This window comes from Cupressus sempervirens, chromosome 8 (assembly GCF_028749045.1).
Source record: "Cupressus sempervirens isolate cs-2001-9-10 chromosome 8, ASM2874904v1, whole genome shotgun sequence".
Classification (NCBI taxonomy): Eukaryota; Viridiplantae; Streptophyta; class Pinopsida; order Cupressales; family Cupressaceae; genus Cupressus; species Cupressus sempervirens.
In genome coordinates, this window is record NC_143125.1 from 144592625 (window position 1) to 144606679 (window position 14055).

At 31.7% G+C, this 14055-nt stretch overlaps 1 protein-coding gene across 2 annotated transcripts; it reads left to right on the forward strand.

The window, feature by feature from the left end:
- The first annotated feature begins 4545 nt into the window (after positions 1-4545).
- LOC149541963 (protein DMR6-LIKE OXYGENASE 1-like) lies at positions 4546-12989 on the forward strand. 2 transcript variants are annotated; one of them, XM_089797012.1, is made up of 5 exons: positions 4546-4858; positions 6419-6666; positions 6930-7251; positions 8427-8637; positions 12441-12989. In XM_089797012.1, exons 1-5 carry the CDS (start codon positions 4580-4582, stop codon positions 12602-12604), a joined length of 1224 nt encoding a protein of 407 aa, XP_089653138.1. In that variant the 5' UTR covers positions 4546-4579; the 3' UTR covers positions 12605-12989. The 2 variants fall into 2 exon arrangements, with proteins under 2 accessions (XP_089653138.1, XP_089653139.1); XM_089797013.1 differs by lacking the exon at positions 12441-12989 and having other exon boundaries at positions 8427-8826.
- The last annotated feature ends 1066 nt before the right edge of the window (positions 12990-14055 follow it).

Sequence of the window (14055 nt, forward strand, 5' to 3'; positions counted from 1 at the left end):
CTTCCAAGTTCCTTTTTGTCTAAAATCTCCTAGTTCTCATCTATCATAGTTCCCTATTTCTTGGCTTTTCCTTCCAATGGCTTCCATAAATCCTTCTGATAAAGATAGTCCTCCATTTGCATTTTCCATAATCGAAAGTTTTGCCCAGTAAACTTCTCAACCTTCAGCTTACCCTCATCTGCCATCGCTCCCAGTCAACTGTGAGCTTCCCACTCAACTGTGAGACCTTCCTACAAAGGATAGCTAAAAAAAATGACAACAATTCGGGCTTTAGAAAATGATGACCATCTGGCTTTGATACCACTTGTTAGAATTAACCATAGATAAAAATAACAATTACATGCAAATATAACCAATATCAAAAAATAATAAATCACACAAAGAGAACACAAGACACAAGGATTTAACATGGTTCACCCAATCCCTGGGCTACGTCCACCAGTAGCAAGTCTAATATTATTATTATTCATTGATTACAATCTACAATCTCTTATAACTCAATACCACTACAAGAAGATACAATATCATCATACATAATAAAATCCCTAACCCTAAGCTATTTTATACAAGATTTTGTCACTTACAAAATTAGGGCTAGAACAAGTTGTCCAATAGAAAAAAAAAATACTAGTTGACGTCGTTTACAATAGTAAGGTCATTTTTGGCTTCTACTAACTAAATAATAATAACACCAGTTTTATTTCATTGAAGTTGAATCGTTATACTTTTGTTAGTCTTTTCCTTTATAAAATTGTGACATAGGTTTGTGCTTATACCCCTCTATTGAGGTGAATCTGGATAAGATCCTTACAATTCCTTCTATTAGACTAGTTGTTGTTAACTCCCTACAAATCGACATCCAATATAGATGCCTATTAATAAAACCCATTAAGTCTAGTTTGGCTGCTAGTTGGTTTTGAGATCTAGTCCCTCCAAAATTTTCACTTTCCTTAAGAGGAGAATTAAAAGCACCCATTAATAGCTAATGATAATCAAGAAAAGAGTTCCTATTTTTATCCAGTATTCTCCAATACTTTACCCACCTAGACTTTAAATTAGGGGCATAGACACTCAACAAAAGTCAAGAGAAACCATCATGAATATGGCTAAATTTAATAGTCAACAAATTTCCTATAGAATTAAAAATGGTTCCTTGAATGTAAACTTGATTCCAAAAATCAGCCACTCCCCCAAAGACCTCATCAAAACTACATCCAACAACACCATAATTCTTAAAAAGATTAATCTTTTCAACATTTTCTCTTGACATTTAGTCTCTTGTCTAAGAATCAGAGCAGGTTTATGATCTCTAACTAAATTCCTTAAAATATCATGCTTATGATTGAGCTAACTAAATTCTAATAGATAGATTTCATTTTTTAATGGGGATGCAATCTTCTTGGATGGTATGTTTCCTTCTATCTGTAATATCCTACTCTCTCTCTCTCTCTAATATCTTTCTTGAATATTCTTCTTGGCCCTCTTTTCTAAGAACCAACTTCAAGTCTCACATTTCTTATGGTAACACCTTTACTCATAGAAAGCGACTCTTCTTTATTGGTTGCTTTTTCCTTCTTCTCTTGTCACCTCCCTTGTGCCACTATTCTTCCCCATGAACTTTTAAAATATCACCCACATCTCTATTTGATGTTTTATCTTCCTAGCTTCCAAAGAAAACTTTATCTAGGATTGAGGAAATACCCTCTTCCTCAAGCCTCTCATTTGATGGAGGAGGGGCAAACTCCCCTTCAAGGATATTACATTGTTGAGCATCTTGAAAAGATTCTTTTGTTAATTACTCCTACTCCATCTCTTGGCCTTTTTGTCTTGTAAACTAATTTTCTTCTACCCTTGATAGACCTTGAACTTGATCCAATGAGGCTTAGATGGGATATCTAGATAGAAAGCCATCCTATTATGATCCCACACTTTCATTTATTTCACCATCTTCTAACTCAATGTCATGCTCCTTATTCTATTCTTTATTTGCTTCTTCATTCTATCCAAATACACCTCCATGTTTAGCAAACTCTAGGGAAATATTATCTTTACCACTATCTTTATGAATCCCCTCCTGAGTCACACCTTATTGAGAAAGAACAACATGGGTTTCAACATCTTCTCTATCATTCTTACCTTTTGACGACCCCTCCACTTGCTGACTTTTCTCTTCCACAACCTTGTCATCCTTCTTTTTTTCTTTCCAAATTTGTTTCAGTTTTGGTTTTTGAGTCTTATCCTTAGGAAGAGGGTAAACTTTAAGAAAGTCACCTCCAAAAAAGGATATAAATTATTGGTGAATCTTTCATTATTTAAAAAAACCAAAATTATCTCTATTGGCGAATTTCTCAATTTTTTTATTCTAAATATGATTAATATTGGTGATTATTTTTGAATCATATCTTTTTGTTTAAAATATTGACGAATCTCAATAATAAAGGAAGTTCATTTAATCACCATGAAATATTACAAATCAAAATTAAACATTTTTTTACCTCATGGAACATTATGAGGATCGTTACTTATACTTTAAATCAATAGTGAAAACTAAATATCAATGATATATCCCTACAGTAACTAATAATTATGCTAATTATTGGTCAGTTCAATTTAATTTCTTCAATAATATATTATATTTAGGTGACTCAAATCTAATCATGTAACAAATATTGTGTTGAATATTTGAATTTAGATTTTTCAATAAAATAAATTATTGAACAATTTCAAATATTCTAGAACTAAATTTTATAAAACTATGGCGATTTAGGTTGTATCAAATCTTAAGTTATTAGTCAAATTACTAGCCAAAAAATTCTAAAAGTAGCCAATTTGCGAATATTAGCCACTAAAATATACCTTGCCTAGGAACCTCCTTCTTATCCACCTTTTTAACTTTCTTCGTGTAGTTCTTGGCCCAATGACCCATCTTATTATAGACAAAGCACACAAAGGGGAGGGATTTAAACTCCACGTCCTGCTACTAGTTCCCCAACTTAGAGAACTAATCTTGGTAACCAGAGGTAGATTATCAAACTAACACACATTGATACAGATCCTAAAAAACACTAATTTAGTCCTTGAGGTTGTCATACGATCTATAGACAACAAATCCTCAAAGGAGGAGGCCAACTCCTTGAATGCTTATTCATTCCAAAACTCTAATGGGAGGCCTGAGAGCCTAACCCATACAAGAGTTGAAATAAAAAAATTATCATTGTAGTCTCATTTTGGGCTCCATTTCCTAAAAGCCACAACCATTTTGCCAAACATCCAAGTCCTTCCACACTGAACATAGTTCAAATCTTCCTTGTTTGATAAAACAAAGGAAAGACACCCTTTTGGTAAAGCCACTATATCCATTTGACCTTTAAGCTACTATTTCTTTCTGACATAACATTTGACCACCTCAATATTTAGTGATGCCCCCATAAAAATACCCATCAATGCTAGTTGCATAGCAGATATTGAGTGGTCAATTAAGGGATCATGGACAAAAATTGAAAACTCACCTTTTTGTGAATCCACCTTAACAATAACCTCTGGGAAGGAATACTTCCCCAGGGGTTTGACTCTAAAAAATGATGACCATTTATTTAACTTTTCCAATGTACCATTTGTCTTGGAATTCTCCAAACAGTCACAAGACACATTCTCTTTCTGTCCTCCACCATCAACTGGGTCCCTAGGCAGATTGCCACCATCAAGATCCTCTGCGATCAGAGTACCTCTCCTGATCCCCAATGCGACCCCTGATCGGACACACCCATGCCTGTAGCCCTTATGTAGTTCAAAAATTTTCCACTAGAGTTGAATTTCCCACTCGCTCCCTCAATTCAAAATTTACTATCTATTTACCAATTTTCTCATTGTTACTTTTTAATTCAATTCTTAAATTTTAGAATTTAATGTAACATTCTTATGTGAATAATATTTTTTATATTAAGTTTTATTAGAGAATTAAATGTTTCATCATTGAAAAAGTTATGTAAGTCCTAAAATCAATTGAATTGAGAGAAAAAGAGAGAGAGAAAAGAAAAATAAGAGGAAAAGAGAGAGAAAAGAAAAATAAGAGGAGGATGAATGACTAAAGATGAAAACACCATTAAATCACAAGGGATTCGACAGTTTCCTTCATGGAAAGATAAATAAGAACTGGCCATCTCAAAGTCAATGAAAGAAGGAAAGATAAATTAGAACTGGCCATCTCAAAGTCAAAAAAATTCCTCCATCTTTTGGAAAAATGGCCAAGGAACCCCAAAAATATCTGCTTGTTAGTGTGAAAATGGAAGCAGATCCAGTGGAAGACGGAAAGGGATTACATGAGATGACCATGAGGGTCCTTTCATGCCACATTACACCTCTTTCCACCACTTAAAAAAACAAACAATTTTCATCTTTATCCGGCGTGACATATTCTTTTGGATATATTAGAGTTTTTTCTTCACAAATTCCACAGATTGCTTGACTAAGGGAAGCCCAATAAGAATATTAATTATTGAAGTCATAATAGAATGTATTAAAGATAGGCGGAGTTGCCTACAGATTAAGCCAAGGATTATTCAAAACAATTCTATCGCTCATGGAGAGTAAGCAGAGTGAAATAGTAATGGTGAGCAATGAACAAAAGGAAACTACGAGGAAGCTGATAACTGATAGATTCATGCATCTTACAAAGCTTCCTGAAAATTACATTAGAAGTTGTGGAGAAAGACCAAGACTGCATGAAGTGGTCAATGTGTGTGATTCTATACCTGTGATCGACATGAAAGGTTGGTCGTCGAATCATTCTTCGACTACAAGTCGAAGCAAGGTAGTGGATGATATTGGGCGTGCATGCCAAGAATATGGATTTTTCCAGGTGGGTGGTTTAATTCTTTAGTAGTGTTCTCCATATTAATATAGTAGTTTTGTTTGATATAGTTTTTTCAGAGCTGATGTCACATGAGTCTACACTTTGCCATGTAAATTCTTATATATGTGATATTATAGTTTTTTAAAAGATGGGTTTCTTGTTTCATATGGGAGAATTAGTTTTAGTTTAAGTTTATGTCTTTAATTAAGATTTTTATTTGATTTTCCGAGAATAATTTAGGTTTATATATTTTTGGGTTAAGATTGTTATTTGATAAAGAAACTTAAATCTAAGATTACAAGTTTCAGAGATTCAAATATTTAGAATTCAGATGGATTTCTTATTTTGATATAGAAGAACTAGTTTAAGTTAATGTCTTTAATTGAGATTGCCACTTGATTTTGGAGAATAATTTAGGTTGATATATTTTTTTGGTAAAAATTGATATATGATATAGAAGCTTGAATCTAAGATTACAAGTCTTTTTTTTGGTTGGAAGTCAAAGATTTAGAGGGCATAAATTCTGTCAAATCCAGATGGGTTTCTTGTTTAATATGGAAGAACTAGTTCAAATTATTGTTTTTAGTTCAGATTGTGACTTTATTTTGGAGAATAATTTAGGCTGATATTTTTTGGTTGAGATTGTTGTCTGATATAGAAATGTGAATCTAAAATTACAAGTCATTCTTTGGTTGAAAGTCAAAGATTTAGAGGGTATCGATTCTGTCAAATCGTTTGAAACATGATCACAATTTTATTCTTTATTATCATACTTTTGAGAGTGAGAATTTAAGATCGGAGGGTTCTATGCCAAGTCTAGATACTCAGTTTTGCTATTCAATATAAGAATACAAGTCTAAGTTAGTACTTCTTTGACTAAGATTGCTTAGTAATTTAGGAATATGATTCTAGGTTTACACCTTTACTATAAATACTTCCATCCCACATAGAAACTTGAATCTAAGATAACACCTCTCCCACATAGAAACTTGAATCTAAGATAACACCTCTCCCACATAGAATCTTGAATCTAAGATAACACCTTTTTCATTAAGAGCTAAAGATTTTTTTATAACCCATCCATCAAAACATCCAAAACATAAGCTTGACCTATTCCTTATTATGGCATCTCTAAGAAATCTAAATCTCAATATATAGAATAATTCATATATTATCACTCTCATCAGTTTTATTCAACCAATGATATGAACTGAAAATTATCATACCCTTCACTGAAATGTTCACTATTCTTTGTATCTCATTTAGCTATCTCTATTTTTAACGATCCATTGACCTATTTGAATATATATATGCTTTTATTACGATTCTTTATATCTATTAGTTGAATTGTTTGAACCACATATAGTTAGTGGGTGGTAGTATATGGTGATTTCTACGCTGGTAATCTTTAAAGTGAAGCTTCTTAGGCTGGTTTTCTCATTTAAGATTGATCTACCATCTTCTAATTGATTCAAAAACTATACATGACCGGATGCTTTGATTTCTTCATGATTTGATACCCAATATCTTAATTGTCAAGCTATAACCATATTTGGTGAAGTGTAGGTTATTAATCATGGTGTTCCAGACAATTTAAGCAAGAGAATGCTTGAAGTTGCAGCAGAGTTTTTTGAGATGCCAATAGAGGATCGAATAGAATTGTATTCTGATGACCCTTTAAAGACAACTCGAGTGTCCTCAAGCTTCAATATAAGCAAGGAAGGGATTTTGAACTGGAGGGACTACCTCAGACATTACTGCTACCCTTTAGAGGATTATGTTCACACTTGGCCTTCAAAGCCTTCTAATTACAGGTAAACTATTGTGAACCCATCTCAGAAATCCAAAAGATATAAACTATTTATTAATCTTAGGATTTATTAGCTATACATTTTAGAATTTAACTATGTACTTCAAAGCTATAGATGGTCACACTTGACCTTCAAAGCTTTCTCATTATTGGTAAACTATTGTAGATGTAGATATTAAGTTTACTGAGCTATATTAGATTTAAGAATTTAAACAAGTTCTTCACACAAGAACAGTAATAGAAAGATCTTTTCAAGTGGTGTTACAGAGAAGTAGCCAGTGAATACTGCAGGGAAGTGAGGTCACTAGTTCTAATACTGCTGGAGGCAATATCTGAGAGCTTGGGCCTTGACAAAGATTTCTTGAACAAAGCTATTGGAAGCCATGGACATCATATGTCTTTAAACTACTATCCAAAGTGCCCAGATCCAGAGCTCACATATGGTTTGCCACCTCATTCAGATCCAACAGTTGTCACAGTTCTTCTTCAAGATGGTGTGCCGGGATTACAAGTGTTTAAGGATGGCCAATGGATTGCTGTCAATGCTATTCCTCATTCTTTTGTTGTAAATGTTGGTGATCAAGTAGAGGTATTCATCTATACTTTTTATTATCTTATTTTACTTTATTGGTGAGAGTTTTTTGGATTTGATTGTTTTGGATGTTTTTGTATCTATGTTGCAAATTACATTCCGTAATTTATCAACATCATGAAAAAAAAAGAGAGTATGAAGAAAAACGAATAATGTTGATGTTTTCTTTAAATTTTGATGATAGATCACTGAGTGTGATTCGAAATATTGATTAAAAAATATTCCATACAATCAAATTTAAATTTTTTTACAAATAATTATCATAGATTGTAGAAATCTCACCTCTTTGATTGATCTTACTTTTTTAAAGATGAAAGTATGCATGAAGAAACGACTAGTATCGACTAGTATACATCAATGCATTCATGTCTATTTTACGTTATAATTTCTGTCTTTCCAATACATAGGTACATTCTAGTGACTGGCGAAGTTGTTCGGGCTTGGGCAAGCTTAAAAAATCAATGTATCAATTGTTTGAAAATGGGTGAAACAATATCCGAGTTTAACTAATCATATTGTCCCATTATTCCTTAGTCTTGTTATTTCCATGATTGACCACAATAGAGTATGAGTATGGGAAGAAAATAACAATGCTTTTCTAGTAATCAAGCTTGAGTTACCATTCACATTCCAGACTTAAAGTTTTTTGTTCGGTTCTTATGTGGAGTCATTTTAAAGTTATAGTCTCCCAAGCTTTGTCTCCTTCACTCGATAGTGTAGTCCAGTCTCTGGTCACGTCAATCTTTCCTCTCAATTATATGCCATTACCAAGTGTTCATACTTAGGTGATTGAGGTGAAATACAAAGTGTATGGTCACTATTCTATCTGTTAGAGGTGAAATACAAGTATATGGTCACTTTTTTTAATAGTAGTTGAGGTTTTTTGGGGCCTTTGTAATGCATTAAACGAGTCTAAATTTACAAAATATATGATAACAGTGTGCATCCTAGTGGTTCATAAACCATTTATTAGTCTAGAGTGTGCATTCTAGTGGTTCTACTACTTAATACATAATCATATTAGTCTCTAGTTGTCATTTTGATTTGTACAAATGTTCAAATATATTTTCAATCTTTCCAATTGTTGTATATGATGAATTTTGTAATTTTTTAATAAATAGAATGCTTTGCATGTGATACAATTGTGGTTAATAGTGTAATATTTGTTGTAGGTAATAAGTAATGGGAAATACAAAAGTGTATTACATCGTGCTGTAGTAAATTCGAGAGAAGCAAGAATTTCTATTCCAACATTTTATTTTCCTTCAGAGGATGCAGTTATAGCACCTGCACCTACATTGGTCGATTCTAAGCTTCTTGTTTTATTCAAAAGCTTTCAGTATAAAGAATACTATTCAAAATTTTGGAGCAAAGAGTTGCAAGGTAAAAGTTGTTTAGACTTTTTTAAACATAATGATTGGCCGCCTATTTGATATTTATTTATTTTAGATTCTATATATCCATGTAATACTATATGTTTTATGTTTCAAATGACAATTTCTTAAATTAATTGCTAGATATATTGTAAGACATTTATAATTATGATATTGGATTCCTATGTCTTATTTTAAAGTATTTTCAAATTCATGTAAAATGAAATATGCAAAATGTTATCTTTTCATATTTGTAAATTAAAGTATGTTTAAGATTATTTACTTGCAAATCAAAATCTTATAATTATGTTGGATTCAATTAAATATGTAGACAAATTATATCGAAGTTATTATACTATATTTAAGCTAGTGCAATTATTTCTAATTTAAAATAAAACTAAACAATTTGCTTTATTTTTGAATTTATTATTTTTTATAAATATCAAAATAATATAAAAAAATGATTTCATTTTTATGAAATAAAAAAAAAATGTTTCATGTACTTTATATTTTAAAGTTTAGTATTTCCAATTAAAAAAATTATTTGAACAAATCCATTGTATTTTAAAGATATAGCTATGCTTTTTCCAAAGACAATAAAAACTATAACAATTTTTAAGGTACCCATATCAAATTAAATTTTAAAGAAACTATACTAATTAGATATAATATTAATCATTTTATTTTCTTTTGAAAATTGACTAATGAAGAGGACTACCCTTTTAGTAAGAATAAACATCTAGTTAAGTTAATATAACAAGTAATGTTGATAGATATTATTTTTAATTTTCTATTATAATATAATATGATACATATTAAAATATAGCCTAGTTTTTTTTCTTTCTCTAAAGATGTTCTATAACATTAATGACCTCCTTTTGTATGGAAAGTTAGAGGAGGTTAATTTTTTAATAGATACTAATAGTTGTTTTATGCTATTTATTCTCTACTAATTGCCTCATCATGCAATTTTATTTCATCAGATCTCTTCCAACTATCCAAATTTAGATCTATAGTTCTCTAAGGTAATTTTATTGCATTACTTGATGTTCAATTTTTTAAATGTAGGACATTCTATGCCTCATTATTGTTGTACACTCTTGTATTGAACACACATTCTCTAGATTGAGATTTTGTGAGAACCTCTATAGATCTTTCAATGATCACCTAAACATGCCTAAACTTAAATGGACAAGTTGATAGTTAAGAGTTTTCTTGGTTTAACATATTTCTCATTTTTAATATCTTTTTGAATAAAGGGTGGCTAATTGCTTATTGTATCTATATTTAAGATTTTTTTACTCCTTGAGATCCTTGTAGCACTACAAGTGTATTTTGTAAAAATAATCTACATGCCTTTGGATCAATAATATTCCTAATACTTATATAGTTTACCATGTCTTTCATGTTATGCAAATATTCTTGACATTATAAATGAATGATTATTCTATTTTTTTGTCATGATTGTTGTGTGGAAATCCTCTTCTAAGATTTTTTTTTTTTTTGAGTATTCTCCTTTTCTCTTAGTATCTTTCAAGGTTTATTTACCTTTTTTTCTACTTGAAAATTTTTAAAATAGAAGATTTTTTAAATCTAGTTGGCATTTTTACTACTCCCTACATTATTATGTGTGGGGATTCATTCTAGTTCTTTTCAAGCATCATTCACTCATGTGGCTATCTAGAAAACTATGAAATACAAGATTTGTAAGACTTACTAGAATTTTATTCATCCCAATGCTATAGTTAATAGGAAGAATCATTTTAATCTAGGTGCATTGCCAAAAGTTACCTTTCATGAATTTCCTCTCTCTTTTTCCTTAGCATTTAGTAGATTAGGATTATCTATAGGATTATTTGATGTTGGGTTTGGTCAAAACCATACATATAGTTCAAGGGTTTGGTTTCATTTAGAAAGGTCATGACACCTTTAAGCCATTTCAATATTTTATTTTTTTATTGGATTTAGAATCCAAAAAAATCATGTAGTTGAGATGGACAATTGGTTTTGGAATTCTTGATGGGACCAAAGTAATGATATTTATCTTATATAACACTAACAATTTGGTGTTTTAGATTAGTGGTTGTATCTATTGACTACATCATATTATTACCTAAAGACTATGCAAGTTCAAATACTTGGAGACTATGTTGCTTTGATTGATGTTGTTAACTCTTGTTTAAGAATGGTTGAATAATGTTTTTTCATCTCAAAATTCTTAAAATATGGAAACATACAATAGATTATATATTTTATTTCCCTTTTCTATAGTGGGAATTGGCTATCAATGGTAGATTCCCACTTCACTGACATACATTGGAAAGGGGATCCTAAAAAGTGACTACCTTAAAGGACAAAATATGACTAGCACAACCCAAGTAGATGCAAGAGAGTTAATGCATAATATAAACCTAAAAAGAAGTGGACAAGTGTACCAAGTTTCTTGTTAAAGAGGGGAGAGACGGAGGGAGGGGGGGGGGGGGGAGGTGGGGAGAGAGAGAGAGAGAGAGAGCTACACCCTTAATATTGTTAGAATTTGAAAAGATTGATAACCTAGAAAACTAGTGCAAAGAATAGATATCTAAACTATGAATGCAACTGATAAAATCAAAATAGCAACATAGAGTTAGTCTCCAAGAGAGTAATGCAAATGTTGGAAGCAAAATAGCATTAAGAGGATGCAAATAAAATCGATCACAAATACAAGCCAGGTAGCATGCTTATATAGACTAGGAAGAGGGAGGAGGTGGCAACACCGACCAATGAGGAGCAACCATCTATCGAACTAAAGATAGCAAAGTATCTTCCTAAGATAGATAATGGATGCTCATGTGTAGGAAGGTGACACCTCACAACCACTTTATAAATAAGACATGCTTTATTATCCTAAGCAAGATTATTAAAAAGTGTAGGAAAAAACTAGCAATATAGGGAAAAATAAATAACCCACTAGGAAATAAAAAATTACACTAACAAATATTGGTGTATATAGGGTTATGAATAGTCAACTTGTGGCTATCTTAATCCTTAATTAAGTTATATCATTATTATATTATTATTTAGGCAGGTAGGTTGGCCTAGGTGTTATGTAGGGTTGTGTCTATTCAACCTAAGCATAACTAGGTATATATAAGAGATTGTGAGTCTTATTACAAGATCATATTGTGAAGTGTGTTCTCATTGAAGATATTTGAAAGTTGTCCCTTCGAAGTGGCCTATTACTCTTAGTTATTATAAAGTATTTATATAATATTTTATATTGTTTCTTCTATTGTGCAAGTTATTTCATTACAAGTGGTATTAGAGCATGATTTGGCACCATAGAGGCAAGTTTTTTTCTCAATATTGGTGCGATTTTGGGAAGACCATAACTTTCAGATTTTAGCAAATTTTTAAAAGATTTTTAAAGGGTTTTTGAAGACCATATTAAAGAAGCTATAGTCCAAAATTTATAGGAATTGGAACAAATTTGAGCAAATTATTACATAATTACTATTTCTACACAATTTATTGAGATCTTCATATCTCTCACATCCTGTCGAATTGGAGTATAACTTGTATTGGGTTTTTGAATACATATTAGAGGAGCCTAAATTTCATAACTTGGAGAAATTGAAGAAAAAATAAGCAAGATATTGCAAAAATAGGAAAATTCACTCTTAAGGGAGCAAATTTGCTAAAGTTTTTTGGATTATTTACGAGTAAGGGTATCTTGGCCCTATTAAGTTACAATAAAAAATAAATAAATAAATTAGAGAATTTACATTTCATTTTTGTGATTTATTTCATAAATATTGGTTTCCATCATGACAGGGCCTTCAAAAAGAGGCAAAAAGAATGCTACCACACCAAGGAAATCCTTTGATCAAGATTGGGAAACAACAGAGGATAGTAATGCCAATGAGGAATTAAGTAAGTTAAAGGAAGAGGTTAAGAGGGATATGTGTGACCTAAAAGGATATATATCAGATATATGAAGCATGTCAAGCACTTATATGAATGAAACAAGGAAGGAGCTCTCAAGCAATCAAGGTGAAACCTTTAAGTTGACTAATAATGACACAAATTTTAATATTCCTACAAAATCTAGGATTTTTTCCCAAAGGTGGATATACAAAAATTTGATGGCAAGGATCCTCTAACATGGATAAATCAAATGGAGATTTTTTTTGAAGTACATCAAATTCCATATGGACAAAAGGTCACGATGGCTTCCTTATATCTAGAACCAAACCAATTCATTTGGTATCATTGGCATTGTACTCATTGGAGGAAAAAGTGTCTCACTGTATCATGGTCAATTTTTATAGAAGAACTTCAAGTACAATATAGCAATAGTGTGACAAAAACTTCTTTAGCCAACTTGCTAAGCTTCAACAGACATGACCAGTTAAGGATTATATTCAAAAGTTCCAAACTCTATCCTTAAGAGTGGATACAATTATAGAGGAGAACTTGAATGATTTATTCTTGGGTAGTCTCAAGGATCACATTCAACATGAGTTATGCATGTTTTGTCCCAGCTTAGTAAATGAGTCTTTTATATTGGCATGCAGGGTAGAGGAGAAGTTCTTGATTCCTAGAAAGCAAGGGGCTAATGTGACAAGAGAAAAAAGATATTCAACACCTTCTCTTCCTCAACCTACTAGGTTGAATCCACAAAAAATTGAGGAGAAAAGATCAAAAGGATTGTGTTTCAATTGTGATAGCAAATATAGTCAAGGACATAACTATATTGAAAAGAATTTTTTCTATATTGAAGGTCCAAGTGAGGAAGAAGAGGATGAACCCATATTAGAGGAGGATAGGGAGTTAGGTGGGGAATCACATGATTCTCAACAATCATTTCTTGTTATGCACTTTTAGGTTTCAATGCACCACAAACTCTCAAGGTAGTGGGTTTCTTAAAGAAGTATAAAGTAACAGTGTTGATTGACTTAGGTAGTACTCATAATTTTATCAACAAAAAGTTGGAAACTCTTCTAAATTGTTTTATATATCTAGTCCTAGGGTTTCAGGTTTTGATTGTAGATGAGGGCATAATTAGTTATTCAAGAAAGTGTCATAGCATCAAATTACCCATGGAAGATTATCAACTTGATACCCCAATGTATGGGATATCCATGGGTGCGACAAATATTATTTTGGGAGTACAATGGCTTGCTACATTGGAAATAATTGAGATGAACTTACAAGAACTATTCTTGCGATTTCAATCAAAAGGAAAGGTAGTGAAGCTAAGGGGATTGAAGGCAAAATCTCCACAGATGGTAAGCTCTCATCAAATGCAAAAGTTTCTTAAGAAAGGAGCGGATGGATTTGTGGCCCAGCTATGTTCATTAGAAGTCTCTCAATCTAATGCTCTTACTCATCTAGATTTACAAGCAATAATTGATCGTCACTCGGTGATTCTTGGAGATATGCCTAA

What these genes read in the sequence shown, in the direction of transcription:
- LOC149541963 (XM_089797012.1), top strand. Translation starts at nt 4,580, where the DNA reads ATGGAGAGTAAGCAGAGTGAAATAGTAATGGTGAGCAATGAACAAAAG. An exon ending in ATGTTGGTGATCAAGTAGAG is followed by an intron (nt 7,252 to 8,426) that starts GTATTCATCTAT and finishes TATTTGTTGTAG; the next exon opens with GTAATAAGTAATGGGAAATA. An exon ending in TTGGAGCAAAGAGTTGCAAG is followed by an intron (nt 8,638 to 12,440) that starts GTAAAAGTTGTT and finishes CCATCATGACAG; the next exon opens with GGCCTTCAAAAAGAGGCAAA.